Raw genomic sequence first — 17,341 nt, forward strand, 5'->3', positions numbered from 1 at the left:
GAGCTGCCCTTCCCTCGTCCCCTGCTCCGCGGCCCGGCGGGGCCGTGGTGGCGGCGCCCGGTGCCCCACGCGCGAGGGCGGCGGTGTGCGCGCGGAGCCGTTGCGCTCGGGCGGGTATTTACGGTATATGGGCGCGCGCGGGCGGCCGTTACGGTAGCGGGGGTGGGGGGGAGGAGGGACTACGTGCGCGGGGGCGGGGCGGGCAGTGCTGCGTGCTCGGCCCCGCGAGGCGCGTCTCCCTCGCGAGCTCGGTGAAAGGATTTGGCGCCAGGCGGGTCCGCTCTGCAGCTGCCGCAGCCGCACGAACCAGCCGCGCCACCCACCCACCGCCTCCCGCCGGGGCTTCGACCCAGAGCCGCCGACGTCCGCCCCAGCTCCGAGTCGCCCGCGCGCCGCCCAGGGATCGAGCCGCCGCCGCCATGAGCTGCTCGCCCGTGAACGTGAAGAAGCTAAAGGTGTCGGAGTTGAAGGAGGAGCTGAAAAAGCGGCGCCTCTCCGATAAGGGCCTCAAGGCCGAGCTCATGGAGCGGCTCCAGGCCGCGCTAGACATGGAGGAGGCCGGCGGGGGAGGCCTCGCCAGCAGCGCAGTTGAGCCTGGCAACGGTAGCATGGAGGGGGAGGCGGCCGAGAGCGGCGGGGGCGCCTCGCAGCTCCACCAAGGAGGAGGCCCCGACCAGGCCGCGGCCTCCACCGCGGAGGACGACGACGAGGAAGGGCTGGAGGCCGCCGATGGCGACGCCATGGAGCTGGGCGAGGAGAACGGCGAGCGGGCGGGGGCCGGAGGCGGCCCCATGGAAGAGGAGGCGGGCGGCGAGGAGGAGGAAGAGGAGGAGGAGGAGGAGGATGAGAACGGAGACGACCAGGGTTTCCAAGAGGGGGAGGACGAGCTTGCCGACGAGGAGGAGGCCGCGGCTGGGGACGCCAACGGGCACGGGGACCAGCAGCCGCCGCAGCCTCAGCCCCAGCAGCCCCCGCCGCTTATCCAGCCGCGCGGCGCCGCTAAAGAAGCCCCCGGCAAAAGCCCTGGTGGCGCCTCGGGGCCCCCAGCGGCAGCCCCCTCCGGCCCGGCGGGCCCCGCCAAGCAGCAGCAGCAGCAGAAGAAAGCGGAAGGTGGCGGAGGCCGCCCTGGGGCTCAGGCCAGCGGGGGTGAGTGTGCGCGGCGGGGATGGGGGGGGGGAAGCCTGTTAATCCCCCCGCCCTGGGAAACTCCCCCGTTGCGGGGGGGGGGGGGGCGGGTAACGGCCAGCAGGGCGGTTTCCGGGGCGCGCGCGGGAGAACGTTCGCAGCTGGCGCGAGAGCGGGCGCGACGGCGGCACCTCCCCCGCGGTGGGGGGGAGGAATGTGGGTTCCACCGCGCCCCGCGCAGCACCGCGTGCTGCTCTCCAGGCGCTGCGCTGGGCCTCGCGCCGCGGGCGGGGGGAGGGGTCCCGCGCGGGGCCGGAGGAGGAGGAGGGGCCGTAGCGGGGGAGGCGCGGGGGGAGGGGCGGCGGCGGAGGGGCCGCTGGGGCGCGCTGTGTTGTGCTGAGGAGCGCTCGGCGGCGTGACGTCACTTCCGGGCTGGGCGCCGCACGGGATGGCGTTGGGAAGGCCGGGTACAATGGAGGCGGGCGGAGGCGGAATCCCTGCCCTGCAGGCAGCCGGGCGGCCCCGCGCGGGGCTCGCGCCCGGGCCGCGCACACGGGCTGCCGGGAGGAGGCGCAGTCGTGCGGGTCGCCCGGTGTCCTTGCGAGCGGCTGGGAATGGCCTGTTCGGAGGGGGAGGGTGCGGGTATGACGCCGCGGGAGGGCTTTTTGTCCGTTGGTTTTTTTGTGTGGGTTTTTTTTTTTTTTTAACCGCTTGGGCGCGGTCTGGCTTTTCTGTGGGGATCTTACAATCGAGGGCTGCACCCGCTGCCGCACTGCCCACTCCTGTCGCGGATCCCACATGATTTAGCAGACAAGTTTTGAGTCTTCAGAGAAAATTCCGGATACAGCTTTTTATCTTCATACAAAGCAAAATCCTTTAGGATACTGTTGCTTTTGTCTTGTAGGTTCTTACAGTTTCCAGCGTTGGAACAATCATATAGGACTTTATTCCCAATTAAAGAGTTATTCTATTTATTTAAGGTAAATCATTATTTCTGTTACAGGAGAAGCTAAAACTGAACAAAAACCTGGTGAGAAAAAGAGGGGAGTGAAGAGACCACGTGAAGATCATGGCCGTGGATATTTTGAATACATTGAAGAAAACAAGTACAGCAGGTGAGTAAACTTTTGGTGCTGGGCAGCATTTTGTGAATGAGAAGAAATAAGGTGCAGAAATGCTTATTTTAACACTGAAAATACATGTAACTTTAATCTTGTTTTTTTGGTTTCTGTTTTGTTCAGGGCCAAGTCCCCTCAACCACCTGTTGAAGAAGAAGATGAACATTTTGATGACACAGTGGTTTGTCTTGATACTTGTGAGTAAACATGCTTTCCTTTACTGTGGAAAGATCTGGTGTTATGCTTTTATTCTTATAACCACGCTTTCTGAAATGAAGGGTGAATACATTTGTTGGTTTTCATTTCTAAGTAACTTAAAAAAAATAGAAGAGGTGTTTCCACACATTTTCAGTATACAAAAGAACAAGAGGATACATGGGTCTTTATATTAGCAGTAGTAAGCTTGGTTTTCCCATTAAATCCATGGTATCCTACAGTTTTCTGAAGAAATCTTAACCATATTGCTAATCTGGTATGGAAACTAAGCTGTCAAAGTGTAGAGTGAGCATAGAATACCCTAGAAACAGTTTGAGAAACTAATTGTATGGTACATGAGCTTTTCACTTTGGAAAGTTGTAAGAGTCAAACAGTGTAGATGGTTACAGCAGTACAATTTGTGAAGTAAACTACCTGCATATCTTGCTGAGGCCCTGTTTATGTGTCAGCCAGTGCAGTCTTTTTTCATGTGTTGTGATAAATCTAACAAAGTCAGATAAGGCCTCCTGAGAAATGACCCATTCATGCAGTCTGGGAGTTGGGAGTGGGGGAGGGGAGGATGATACATTTGTGGTTTTGAGGGTAAGTATAAGGACTTATCACAATATTAAAATTTAATAAGTGTTGCTTGAACTTGTTGGATTATTAAAGTGCCTTTGAAGGAAGGCTTGAATTTTGGCATTATCTGTTAATCTTAAGTTTCTAGCTGTTAACTTGGTGAGTAGCCACCTTCGTGAAAGCTTCTGATTTTCCCAATAACTAACTAATAGCTACTTTTCATTATTATTCCTAGTAGAAAGTTTTGTTACTGGATAAACTTTGTGATTTGAAGTGTCGACAGACTACTTGGAGATCAGCATCCAACATAGCTTAATACTGAATTGTGTAACAACCTGGTGCTTTCTTTTCTGGACCATAATGATGCAGACATATGAGAGGTTTAGCACTTTCAAATACTCTTGATTACCTGTATCTTACAGGCAACCTGTAACTTTAAATTCTGTTCTCATTTGTTCTAAAAATAACCTGCACAGGTGGGTTTCTTCTATATGATTTTATGTGGTTTTCATGCAACAATTAAAAGAAGCACTAATGAGAAAACACTTGGATCACAAATATTGTAGTTGCAACAGAGGGTGGCTTTATGCAAACAAAGCAAGATCTCATACATGAGAGTTACCAGTAATACAGGGAAGATTGCATTTTAGTGTGCTTGGACAGCATGCAGACTTTATATCGGGACAGAATTCACTGCTTGTTAATTTTGTTCCTTTCTTGTAACTGTCAAATATATTTGGAGTTTCTTCTATGGATTCCTTGCTCTGGGGAATTCAAGTCCTATACCTCATGTTACCATTTTGCATTGTCTTTTTGAAACCTACTAGAAGATTAATTTGAAACTTCATGGTGCTACAGCTCTGAAGATGTCCATTAAACAAAGGTTCCACTTAAGTTCTTAGAGTAATAGGTGAATTCATAGTGCAGATCATGTTACGTAGATGAAATAGGTTTTCTTATCACATTCTGTGAGCTTAACCTGTCTGCATTTGGCTTGATCTAATTGGCCTTCCTAAATAAGTGTATTAACCAAAGACAGTACTACTTTGAGTACCTAAAAGTACTTGTGTTTCTATTTACTTCTCAGCTGCCCTCAGATTTGGGCATGAGGCTAAGAAGACTTCAAAAAGAGGTATCTAGTAACTAATGCAAAGAGCATGATGCAGATTTCTTTGCTCTATATTGATGGAAATACCTCAGGTAACTGACCAGAAATGTTCAAATAGATGAAATGAAATAAAAGCTTTTAAGCAGATGGAAAAAATAAATGATTTTGGTGACAGAAGTGAAGATGCCATCTTGAAAGTTAGTCTTGTTAGCTAGCTTTTTGTAAGATCTTTGGCTGAGCTTCAGCCTGCAGCTCTATCTAGGTGTGTGTTCAGTTGCTTTCCTGAAAGATGGCTGAGCACTTGCTGGCAGTTTATCTTGAAAATCACCCTTATAAGCTGAAATAACTTTTAATGCATAAAATTAAACAGCTGTACTGTTGTAGTAAGAATAAACAATGATTTTTTTGTTGACAGATAACTGTGACCTGCATTTTAAAATCTCGAGAGACCGGTTTAGTGCTTCCTCTCTGACCATGGAAAGCTTTGCTTTTCTTTGGGCTGGAGGAAGAGCCTCCTATGGAGTTTCTAAAGGCAAAGTCTGCTTTGAGATGAAGGTGAGTTAAACTGATGTTTTATGGGAGACTGTTGCATGCTTAAATATAGTATTGTTTAAACTTGTCAAGTTTTTGTACTCAGTTGAAACTAATTCAGGTAAATAGAACTTTAAGAATACCATCTTTGAAATCATTTTCTGTAAAATATGGCTCAGTTTGCAAAACTGCTTCATCTTATATAAGAACTTTCATTTAACAATGACAACAAAAAAGGCGCTTGCTTTTGCCCTGAGTGTGTAACTTCTAAGTCTCTGTTTAGAACCAGGAATTTTATTTGACAACTTATGCATCAACACTTCAAGAATTTTGATAATCACTAACCAGAAGTTTGTGTGTACTTTCTGAAGATTACAGAAAGCTTGGCCTTTGTTTTTTTGTTTATTTTAGAGTGATATAAATTATCCCAGCATTTCTTTCTCTTCTCTGTACTTGATGCTTGAGTTTGACCTGCTCTTAGCAGGGATTTGGGCTAGATGACCTGCAGAGGTCCCTTCCAACCTGAATAGTCCTGACTTGTATATGCTTTGAATGCAAGTGTTTAGCAGGTGCTTGAATTCTGAGAGCAAGAGTTCTTCTAGAGGGTAAGAATGGCAAAGAGCAGTCAGCCTTGTAATAAACATGTTTCTCCAACTTACTGACTAGAGAATAACTGGAGGCACCAAAAAATTCTTGTTCATTGTTTTTTGTTTCACTTAGTGATATTAAAGGCTTTTTGTATATGTTGTGCCTTTGTATATATAAATGCTTACTCTGGCCTCTTCCTGTAGTACTTTCGAATCTAACCACTACCATGAGGAGTGGGTAGTGATGCCCTTCTCTGTGATTTCTGTGTCTGTTGGTACCTGTAAGCGTGGAAGGCCAACAAAGTGAAATTGATATCAGTGTTTATTGCCCTGTTCACTTTCAAATCAGTTTGACGTGACTCCAATAGTTGTGGGAGCTAGTAGGATGCTGATCAGTTTTTCAGTTCAGTGAAGTTTGTAAAGGCAATTAGAAAATACGTGGTTGCTTACAGATTCCAGTGTATTTAGGTGTTTTTTTTTAATCTGGTTATGTTGTTTGGAAGCTGGCAACTGGCTCAGGAAGTCTGCTTACTGTGGAAAGCGATGAGTGTAATATTTTCCACAGTCTATGATAAAGCATTTTTTAATCCATTACCACATCTTATTTGCAAAGTAACTTACTGTTAAGCCCAACTTTATGGCAGTTATGTAAAAAAAAAAATGTATACACATCTTGTGATCTTAGTATCGTATCAAAAGGAGTAGGGCTTTTAGCCACTGAGAGGGACTGCTATGATGAAGTACCTTGAAGGTGCATGGTATTTTGGATCTTCATTGCTCAGTCAGGAGATGTAACTAGTGTTTGGCTTGTGATTTCACATACTTAAGCATGTTTTACTTCTGCAGAAGATGATGAGTCAGTTCTAGCAAAGACTTAACCAAAGTGTAAAGGTTCCAGATGGCACCTTTGTGTTTCCATCTTGTTAGTGTTTAATAAATACTACATGCCTTTTAATTAATAATTTAAAAATAGGTTACAGAAAAGATTCCTGTTAAACATCTGTATACAAAAGATATTGACATACATGAAGTGCGAGTTGGCTGGTCACTGAACACAAGTGGAATGTTGCTTGGTAAGACCTAAACATTTGATTACTTTTGTATTATTTATTATGTACGTGGCAGTTTAAAGTCACTTTTTCTTAAGCAAGTGGGAAAGCATAGTGATTATAGTCCATGTGTTCTGAAAAGTGTTCTTAACTTGAATTGTTCACTGGACATGGTGTGAGAAAAGTTTATTGAAATCAAAGAAAATCAATAAGCATTCAGACCTGTAAAGATTGCATGATTTGAGAATTAATTCTTCTGATGGTCACGTATGGATTGTGGAGAACATTCTTGAAGACCTGACAAGATTAAGGATTTCTCCTTTTCATGTAGTGTCGTAAATAGGAAGAGGGTGGTTTTCTTTGGCTTTTTTTTTTTTTTTTTTTTTTTGGAGGGGGGCCAGGGTGTGGTATAAGATGTCACCAGTGAAGAAAAAAATCCTTGATAACTACATTATCATTCTTTTGGCTTGAGGTGGGAATCTTTATTTCTGAACGTAGTTAGGAAGAAAGTACAATTTCATTAGATATATGGGAACTGATTATAATGGTATTTATAACTAAAACCTGCTGCTGAGATGTATCTTTGTTGGAAATGTTATGTTAATTGGTATGTTCTGATATCAGCAGCTTTTTAGTTAAGTAATTAAGTTCCACCTGAATACTTGTGTTTGACACTTGCTGTTAGCTTGTTCCTTGCAGCTTCATCCTCAGCTGTCGCATAGGCTGAATGTCTGCTAAACTCCCTTTAAAATGGGGAGGGGTAAGTGCTACTGGAGACTAAAGTCAGAAACCCTTTCTGACTAACTACACTACAGGTATACTGGTGCATAATCAGGTCTTCGGAGTTTAAAAATACTTGTGTCATGCCTTTATCTGGCAGTTCAGACTTCGTCAACATGAATATGGAACCAGCAGCATAAGGCTCTTAAAGCTGGGATGGGGTTAACACTGCTGTTCCATCTCAAGTGAAAGTATTCTTGAATATAAAAATAAACTGTAGGTCTTTATGGGTTATAGCTTATTTTTGGCATTAATCAAAGCGTTCTGAACAGCACCTTACTTAAGTAGCTGCAAAGTGATAGTATTTCTAAGAGGTTAGTTGAAAATGCCTGTTTTTAATAAGTTTAAATTATTTCATCAGGTGAAGAAGAATTTTCCTATGGGTATTCTCTAAAAGGAATAAAGACATGCAATTGTGAGACTGAAGACTTTGGTGAGAAGTTTGATGAAAATGATGTGATTGGATGTTTTGCTGTAAGTTTTCACTTCTATTTTCTTTTGAGGGAATACATCCTTGAATTTTTAGACTGCTTTGATGTGAGAAACAATAAACCAAGTACAGGAAAACTTGGAGCAAGGCAAGTTGTCTAACCTAGGAAGGAGGTAGAAATAGCAGGAACTATCAACAGTGGCAGCTGTGAACATGCTAAGATTTCATATTTACAGACAAATGTCTTTAAAGCCTTAAAAAATCAAGTTGTAAACAAGATGATCATTGCCAGTAACTCATTTTAAGATAACTTCTAAAGTAGTTCCTTTATGATGTAGCAGTGTTACAGAAGTTGTGTGAATATAGTCAATATAGTGAAATTACTAATATAACTTTACAGTGTGAGGTAATTTTATCCAAACTAATGCTTTGTCTGAAAACCAGAATTTTGATGGTGATGAAGTGGAACTCTCATATTCCAAGAATGGACAAGAGCTTGGTGTTGCATTCAAAATAAGTAAGGAAGTTCTTGATGGGCGGCCGCTCTTCCCACATGTTCTCTGCCATAACTGTGCAGTTGAGTTCAACTTTGGTCAGAAGGAGGAACCTTATTTTCCTGTACCTGAAGAGTATACCTTCATCCAGAAGGTTCCCCTGGAGGATAGGGTCCGAGGACCAAAAGGACCTGAGCAAAAGAAAGATTGTGAGGTGAGTTTCTTGTTAAAGTTGTTGAGAAAGATCAATAGAAGTAGTGGGGTTTAAAAAGCAATTGTATGACACTCTGACCTTTTTGTTTGGAGGCTTTAATACTTGGTATCCTGTGACTCTTGAACTCCCTCATCCCCCCATGTCCCCCACTTAGTTTCTATTAAGCTTGAAAATGTTTGAACTAGTATCTCAAGTACAGAACCTGTTGTCATAGGTGGTGATGATGATTGGCTTGCCTGGAGCTGGTAAGACTACATGGGTTACCAAACATGCAGCAGCAAATCCTGGGAAATACAACATTCTTGGGACAAATACTATTATGGACAAAATGATGGTAAGTGATAATGTGGTATTTTATTTGTTGATATGTTAGAGATCTTTGATTGCCATGGGGTTTTTTATATCACAGAAATCTAAGAAACCAGCTGCTGGTTAGCTAGTGACCATTAAAGGCTTTGTATTGCTGAGCTGCTGCTCATACATGGCACAGCAGGATTCTGAAAGTTTGTGGTCATATAGAACAAATCGTGAACTGTTGTTGACTATTTAAGTTTTTCTATTTCTCTGTGTATCACTGTCCTCAGAACATTTGGCTTTGAATTAGTAATGCAGTGAATATACCTTGGATGCAGCTATGTTGATTCTCCCATATTTGCTTACAAAGTTCTTTGTCTTATGGAGGCTTTGGGAATTTCAGTTATGAGTTTCGGGCTGTGGCATTGACTTGAACAAGCCTTGAAGCGAGGTGAAAAGCATTTAGCAAAGAAAAATGTCAGCCACATGTCAGGAGGGCTACTTGCTTTAACTCTGGGAAATCTCTCCGTAGGTTGCAGGTTTTAAGCGGCAGATGGCGGACACTGGGAAACTTAACACACTGTTGCAGAGAGCTCCACAGTGTCTTGGAAAGTTCATTGAGATTGCAGCTCGTAAGAAGCGGAATTTCATTTTGGATCAGGTAGAAGCTTCAGTGAAAAATGGTTGAGGAAAATTGTTATAGGCTCTAGTTAAGTAATTAAGTGGGATTAAAGTTATATTGTAATAGCAGTTGTTTCACTTGCTGACTTAGTACTTATTCAGGGGGCACAAAGTTGAGATATTATTACAAATACTTGTCTGAACTTCTCTGGATTTATGGGATGTGGGAGGAATAGTGTTTTAACACGTGGATATGCGCTCGTAACTTTGCATTATGCAGCATCTTTATGTCCAGTTATTTGTAAACTTCATTGCAAGCTCTTGTAGAAGTGAAGTCTATACACCATAAGTTGACTTCCTTAACTCTTACAATGACAGCTACGTGTAGTAAGTTACTGCATTTTTTTCAGACAAATGTGTCTGCAGCTGCGCAGAGGAGAAAAATGTGCCTGTTTGCAGGCTTCCAGCGCAAAGCAGTTGTTGTTTGCCCAAAAGATGAAGACTACAAGCAAAGAACACAAAAGAAGGCAGAGGTGGAGGGAAAAGATCTTCCAGAGCATGCAGTTCTCAAAATGAAAGGCATGGAACATAATCCTATACTGTGTTTTAGGATGCTGACTATCTGTTTAAAGGATTAAGTAAACGTGACGTCTAAAAGATCACTTTATCTGAAACAGCTGTACTTAAACAAAACTGGAAGACTATTGTAACTTGTAGGATAACACTATATTGTGTTCCCTCTGCTGCAGTCCTTAACACTACTCAGTTATGCTGATATGCTTCATGCAGATGCACAAAGCTGTCTTGGCATAAAGTGCCCTATATAAGTGACTTATTTGGCAGAAACCGGTGCTCTGAGTGGAGGCTCATAAAAGAAAAAAAAAGATATAGGCAGAATGTTTTCAAGGTTTGCAACAGTACTGGCAACTCCATGAAGACCTGTTTATTTCTTTTGTCACTGTTAACCTTTCTTAAATGCTCAAATTATGTAACTTTGTCCCTATGCTGAGGGAATGCAGGAGGTGGGAGGAAGAATGGGGGAAAAGTGGTTAAATTATGGCTTTGATTGTAGCTGAATGTAGAAGCTGAATACTCAGTGTTTTTGCAATTATAGGGAACTTCACACTGCCAGAGGTAGCAGAATGCTTTGATGAAATAATCTATGTAGAGTTGCAAAAAGAAGAAGCTCAGAAGCTTTTGGAACAATATAAAGAAGAAAGTAAGAAATCTCTTCCGCCAGAAAAGAAACAGAACACTGGCTCAAAGAAGAACAAGAAGAGCAATAAAAATCAATTTAATAGGGGTCAGAGAGGTCGTGGAGGATTTAACATGCGAGGCAACTTCAGAGGAGGAGGTGAGCCTAGAAATGGGCCTTTAAGTTTTGGAGGTTGCTGCTGCTGGCTGGGGGGAAGCTTGTAGTATTTGCATTGCAATTAGTTGGGAACTTTGATTTCAGTTTCAGTTAGTTAAAAAGAAAGATTAATTGTCCAACTTTAAAGTGAGGATTGCCAAAATCATGGATTATACTATTTGTGCAATGTAAGGCACAGCTTTTGAGTTTTTTTGTGAGGTTTGGTATTTGCCTGTATACTAGACTATTGGAGGCTAGTGCGTGGTAATTTTTAACATTTTTCACTGACCAGATGACTTAATCTTTACATTGGAAGTTTTGCACTGAATTTGGACACCTTATTTCTATACCATCATTATTTGAAACAATAATCTTCACGTCCAAAATACTTCAGACTGAACAATTACTTGATGGAAGTAACTTTCTCCTTACAGTCCCTGGCAATCGTGGTGGATACAACAGGAGGGGAGGCAACATGCCCCAGCGAGGTGGTGGAGGTGGTGGTGGTGGTGGCGGCAGCAGCGGTGCCATTGGCTACCCATATCCTCGTGGCCCTGTCTTTCCAAGCAGAGGTGGCTACTCAAACAGAGGAAACTATAACAGAGGTGGAATGCCCAACAGGGGGAACTACAACCAGGTGATGCTTTCAGAGGGATTTATTAGTTGAACTGCAGTACTTTGGACGATATTTGAAAGGTTTGGTGGCTGCAAGTAACCACAAAGCTGATTATGGTACTACCCTAATCCCACACTAAAAGGCCTACCTTTCTAGTTCAGTGTTGGTGCCCAGAGCTCTGGATGTTGCGTAAAAAATTCTGATGTGGAAGTTCCATGTTCAGACTGGACCTTTGTCCAGTTAAAGATGAAGATTTTTGGGGCATGTGTGGGAAGACTTGTACTTGATTTTTGTTTATTTATTTTTCTCTCTCTCTCCAGATAGTAACCATTTTTTGTCCTTATGATCAAGGTGTATCTATATCAAGCATTTAGGGAACTTTCTGGAAATAGCTCTCAGGAGTCTTTGTTTTGATTTTGGGTATCAAACACAGCTAGTAAAGACATACTAGCCTAGGTCTTAACTGATGGAATACTAGTGGAAACATTTGAAAACATAATTTGGATTAGTGAAGAGCCAGTAGATGGAGCCCAAGCTAGTAAACATGGCTCAGGTTTGTCTAATACTGACAAACGGGAAATGCAATATTTTATCTACTAATATCCATGTCCCCTTTTTTGTACTATAACTTGTATTTGAAGTTTTGTGGACTAGCTCTTCTGTTTTCGGTTGTATGACCCATATCCTTTTGTCTGATCAGATAACACAACCTTGGAGCAACTACAGCCTTTCCTAACTAAAAATAGGCAAGCTCTTGTATTTTTAGTTGTCCTGGTGCAGTTTAGCAGCTGGAAATAGGTGAGTCAAAACTGGATTAGCCAACTTTCCAGACCACTGGCAACAACGATTTGAGCTGGCTAATGAATTCTGAGGTTCTTTACCCAATGTTCAAAAAGCAGTTTCGTGGAGGGTGAGGCTTTTGATATTCTAGTGTTTTTCAGGGAGGTTGGTTGGGTTTAACCTAGGCCAAATACTTTATGTTTGAAAGATTCTATATGGTATGTGATATTTTGGTGGTAATAGATTGGTATTAGTACACTTCTGAAAAATCTGTATAAGTAGTTAAAACTGTTGTCCTCTTGCAGAACTTCAGAGGAAGGGGAAATAATCGTGGCTACAAAAACCAATCTCAGGGCTACAACCAGTGGCAGCAGGGTGTAAGTAGTCATCATTTTACCTTTTTACTGATTAACTTGAGTGTTTCAAAATGCTGTCTGAAATAATTAGATGTGTAATGGAAACTGGACAACAAAATCTTTTAATGCTAGGTAATGTCACTATAAATAGTTCTTCTGTGCAAGACTTAATCTGGCTTCATGCTCTTGATCTATCAAATATCAGCTATAGCTTATCGGTCTTGATGGTATGTAGTATTTGGCTTCACATTACTACTGTGAACTGCCATAAGTGTTTAAGAATTTGCTGCTATTTGACAGGACTTCAATCTTCTCAAGTGCCAGGAGAACTAGACGTTTGTTAAACACTTCTGTGAGAAACATAACCATTATGTGATTACAGGTTAAAATTAACTATTTATCCATTTATTGCAGCAATTCTGGGGTCAGAAGCCATGGAGTCAGCATTATCACCAAGGATATTATTGAATACCCAAATAAATGAACTGATACATATTTCTCCAAAACCTTCACAAGAAGTCGACTGTTTTCTTTAGTAGGCTAACTTTTTAAACATTCCACAAGAGGAAGTGCCTGCGGGTTCCTTTTTTAGAAGCTTTGTGGGTTGATTTTTTTTCTTTTCTTTTTTTTTGTACATTTTTAATTGCAGTTTTAAAGTGATTCGTAAGAGAACCTCAGCATTGTGCACGATAAGAGAATGTGTCAGTATTTCAGGGTTCTACATTTTATCTGTAAAATGTGACTTTTTTTTTACCACAACAAAAGTAAAACGTTGCTTTGTACCTGGTGTCTTTTTATTAAAGAATTTTCTCCTTTTTCCCCATTCCCCAATTTCTAAGAAACAGTCGTGAGTCATGTCACAATACAGTAGTAATGTTAGCAACCAGATACGTACGGAGGCTCATTAGTAGCCCTCATGAATACCATGAGATCATGTAAAGCTCCATATTACACTCCATCCTCTCTGTGAAGCTGCTGGGTGGGGAGGGGAGATGGGGTAGGTGAAAGTTTCTGGCAATAACTAGGACTTTTTTGTAACATTTGGAAGTCAATAAGATGTTGGGGACAAAGAGGAAACCTGGGGCTGAATAGTGAAGGTGGAGTGTATGTAGAAGCTCTTAAAGTTGTAAAACTTGGTTGCATTATTTGTGGAGGCTCAAACTTGTGAAGGTACAACACCATAATTTCTTTTCCATTTGTTCTGCATTTTGATTCTGAAAAGAAGCTGGCTTTGCCCATTTCTTATTAAACAAAACTTGTTGTAAATCCAGTTGTCTAATGGGATCTATATGAAGTTAGCTGTGTGTCTGTATAACTCTCTTTTCCCTACAAAATACTGTATACCTAGTGTGCTTGTAGTAGTTACTCCACCATTTTGTAAGCTAATGAAACTGTGAGTCACCCATTTTATATCTAATTTTTAATCATGTCAATTCTCAAATGGGTGTATCTCCTTAGCCTGCTGATTCCTATTCTCTAAAGAAAGTGGGTGGAGAAATTTAACTCTAGACATTTGTTTGCAATAAAATAAATTCATTTTACTCTTGTTTTGGGATTGTTGCCATCAAGGTCTAAAATCCCTTTAAGGCTATAAAGAGGAAGAGAATGTATGAAAGCGATGATGTTGGACAGTTTTAAACTCATTACTGTATACATGCTGAAATACTTGTGTTTCTTTAAAAAGCTAAACTGGTGGTTGCTCTGTTAGAGATACATCACTTGTATAATCTCACAATTTAACATGGTTATATGTATAGGGCAAAAGTATTTTGAGTTGCGCTTTCATCATGTGAATCCAGTATTTGCTGTAAAATAGACATGAAGGAAGGAGAGGGGGACAAAAAAAAACGGAATAGGGCAGACGGAGGGTTGTCATGGAGAATGAATCCTAGAGTTGGACAGAGAGCTTCAGTTTGTTTTAACTGCTATTTTGTTCAGACTTATGCTTTTGTAAAAATGTAGTGGCAATGTTAGTAATTTCCTTGCATTTTAATGCCATAAGACAGGGGAGAGACATAACTCTCATGAGTCAGGCTCGTGGTCCACATGTGAGCACATGTCAGTGCCAGCAGCTGGGCGCTGGGCTTTGCCTGCTGAGGTGTGGGGTGGCAGCGGGCAGGCGGCGCAGGCTCACCGGCCCAGAGCTGCAGCCAGAGCAGGGGGCTTGAAACTTTCCTCAAACGTTAGTCGATTTCTAGTAGTTGTCAGAAGTTAAGATAAAGTTGTGTTGCTCTTCTAGCCTTTATAGCAAATGACATTGCTTATTGACATTAAACATTAACAGCACCACCTCTTTGTTAATATTGCTTTAAGTCATCCCTTTACTTTGAATGAGAAAAATGTAAATTGTCTTTAAAGAAACACTATATTTAATGAACTAGAAATATGGGGAATCTAACCCCGAATCTGTTTTGCTGAAATGGAATTTTCTTTAGACTTGCAAAAAGGTTTAGTGTAATTAAAGTCCATCTCCCTTCTACCCTTCTCACAAGAACTAACACTTTGTATGGAGTGCTGATCCTTTGCTTATTTTGGTACTCTATAAAGTTATATAGTCTTAAACTGAAATATAAGAGCCTACACTTCCTATGTGGTTGTAAAGCTTGTATTTTAATTGAAAAGTCTGGGATGTTTTGTTTTCAATTCTTCAATACATGGTGTTTAAAGAAAAAAAGCTACACATGAGAAGTGCTTCAACTGTCTTACACGTGGAAGACTAGTATCTCTGCTAAAAATATCCCTATATGAAAAAAGCAGTTTTGATAAGTTCAGCAATAAATGTGCAGCCTGTGTGAGATGCAGAATTCAAAGCAGCTTCAACATAAGCACCACTGTAGTTCAGAAAGAGGGTATGAAAATCTAAATACGTGCCACATCTCTCACAGAAGAGTGGTGACCAGTACTTGAATATTTGAGTCTTCATGTCCCACCCCCAAAGGAGAGACTCCCTCAGTTTATCTTGCCTGATTATTGTTAGGGAAGGGGTTTATTTTGCCATGTGAGAGTGGCTTGTACGGAGGAGCTGTTACCTAGAAAATCATGATTAGTAAAACACTTCCAGGTTGCATTTACAAAAGGCAATGGAAAATGTAGCTGGTGGGTACAGAAAGGAGGAGAGTGTTGGGCCATCTGTTGAGTAACTTCTTGCAGCCTATAAGGGCTTTTTTATATAAGGCAAGTCCCTGTATTACAGCAGTCATGCTGCTGGTAGTGGTGGTGCAGGCACTAGTGACACAGCATGGGTTTGGGGGCTACGTTTGGGTTTTCTGATGGAGTACGAACCTGGAGAAACTTGGACCTGGTTTGGTGGCGGCAGGAATGTGGCATCTGATCTCTGTGCGGCTGCTGGCAGTGGTAGCAGGAATGTCGCTGCTGCTGGCACTCCCCTCACAGCCCTGTCTGCTGAAGCTGGTACCTTCTCTCATCTTAAAACGGGTTGTAGCCACCGTGCATTGCACAATGCAGCTCTGTGTGTAGCCATAGATTTAAGGCATGTTGGGCTGGATATCTCAGGAGGAAGTTCCTACTTAAATACACCAGTTGTATTTCTGCCTTTGCTAGTAACAGTCGCTAGGATACACACAGTGTAAACAGGTGCTTCCCTGACACACCCTGGCAGTGGCAAGGGGCTGTGTCCTGGCACTCTGAGAGTAGCTGCATTTTGTAAGTGGACTTACTCATGGGACATCAGGGCCTGGCTGCTGTTCTGAGGTGTGTTACAAGATCCTTGTCCCCAAACCGCAGCTCTGCTGTTGTGAGCTAGCCCTTGTAGCATGCTGCACGGAGAGCACTCAGCTCTGCTGTCGTGTATGTGTGTAGAAGCTCAGCCCAGGTGGCACCTGTACAGGAATTTCTTTCAGTGCCTAATGCAGAATAATTCTTGATCAGTTAAGATGTTTTTAGAAATTCTGCCCAGTTCTCAGAACGAATTAAACCTGTGTTCTGACAATGCCACATGCAGTCCATTCCACTTGCATTAAAAAAAAAAATCTTCATGATGTAAGCCACTATTTTTTTGGTTTTTTTCAATCTCTTACAACACTTTTGAGCAATATTTTTTAATAGAAATAGGTGATGAAGTAATTTTTTAAGATCCAGAGGTTTCTTTACTTGTAACCTTTTTGAAAACCAGGTCAGTGCTTTCTAGAAGTGTGACCTCGGACTAAGCCACAAAACATCAAACTGAGTTACAGAGGGAGGTGAGGTACTTTAATACTTCTGCAGCTGTTTAACTGCTGGAGTTGGACTCACCCAAGTGAACAAGGGTGCATATACTGTAGTTGTGAACTACTAAGTTGGAAAGTACGTCTGTAGCTGTCTTAGCCTGAAGTGCTGTGGAGGATGGGGAGAGCTCCAGCATGTCAGAAAAAGCTGCTGAGAGGAAAGCGGAAATTCAGAAGAGCAGCTTTGCAGCTCCTGTGTTAGACTGGCTATGGTGGAGATAGAGCAGCGTTTCCCTCATGCACTAGTCACCTCATCTTAGACAAAGCCACCCTGCATAGGTGGAGGGGGCAAAAAGGTCTGTTTTTTTTTTGTTTGTTTAGCTTTAATAGCAGATTAGCAATTAGTTGTGTGCAGCTTTTCTCCTTTTGTCCAGTGACCAAGGCACGAGCCATCCCCTCCAGTGCAGCAGGCCTCTCCAGAGCCAGGTGCTGCAGGGAATCGGCTGAAATCAGGACTTGGCCTGTAATTGCTCTGGATGTGGCTGTTGCCTCAGTTTGTCTTTCTGCCAGTACTGGGAGCGGCAGGAAGATCCAGCAGTGAACCGGTTGCTACGTAAACTCAGCTGTATCTTAAAAAAAGATGCTAAATGCTTAACATATTGTTTGTTACATTTGCCTTTGTTTTTCCTCTTTTGATGTTGACAAACAAACCCCCCCAAAAAAAAAAAAAACCCGAACAAAACCCGTGACTTGTAATATAATTACTCATATGGGTGACAATACACAAGTGTTACTTTTGAACAAGTTCTTTGTTCTCTTTTCTGGTTTAGTAGACTATCTCTGATCTGCAGAGTAAATTTGCTTCTAAACGTTACTGAAATGGAAACTATGGGTTAGACAGCTCAGCCAATTTTTCCCTCAAACTTTTTCACGCTCAGAAAAAAAAATAT

General features: G+C 42.4%; 1 protein-coding gene across 1 annotated transcript; it reads left to right on the plus strand.

The window, feature by feature from the left end:
* The first annotated feature begins 214 nt into the window (after positions 1-214).
* HNRNPU (heterogeneous nuclear ribonucleoprotein U) lies at positions 215-13,769 on the plus strand. Its single transcript, XM_065834773.2, has 14 exons — positions 215-1,146; positions 2,129-2,240; positions 2,367-2,440; positions 4,541-4,680; positions 6,217-6,316; positions 7,434-7,546; positions 7,947-8,210; positions 8,425-8,544; positions 9,037-9,165; positions 9,536-9,704; positions 10,240-10,479; positions 10,911-11,113; positions 12,178-12,249; positions 12,643-13,769. The coding sequence occupies exons 1-14, from the start codon at positions 420-422 to the stop codon at positions 12,694-12,696; spliced, it is 2,517 nt and encodes an 838-aa protein (XP_065690845.1). The 5' UTR covers positions 215-419; the 3' UTR covers positions 12,697-13,769.
* The last annotated feature ends 3,572 nt before the right edge of the window (positions 13,770-17,341 follow it).

Source organism: Patagioenas fasciata, chromosome 3, assembly GCF_037038585.1.
Source record: "Patagioenas fasciata isolate bPatFas1 chromosome 3, bPatFas1.hap1, whole genome shotgun sequence".
In the NCBI taxonomy this organism is placed as follows: domain Eukaryota; kingdom Metazoa; phylum Chordata; class Aves; order Columbiformes; family Columbidae; genus Patagioenas; species Patagioenas fasciata.

Excerpts from the sequence above, each read along its gene's own strand:
- HNRNPU (XM_065834773.2), top strand. The coding sequence starts at position 420 with ATGAGCTGCTCGCCCGTGAACGTGAAGAAGCTAAAGGTGTCGGAGTTG. Across the intron at positions 2,241-2,366 it reads GAAGAAAACAAGTACAGCAG|GGCCAAGTCCCCTCAACCAC; the intron begins GTGAGTAAACTT and ends TGTTTTGTTCAG. Across the intron at positions 9,166-9,535 it reads GGAATTTCATTTTGGATCAG|ACAAATGTGTCTGCAGCTGC; the intron begins GTAGAAGCTTCA and ends CATTTTTTTCAG.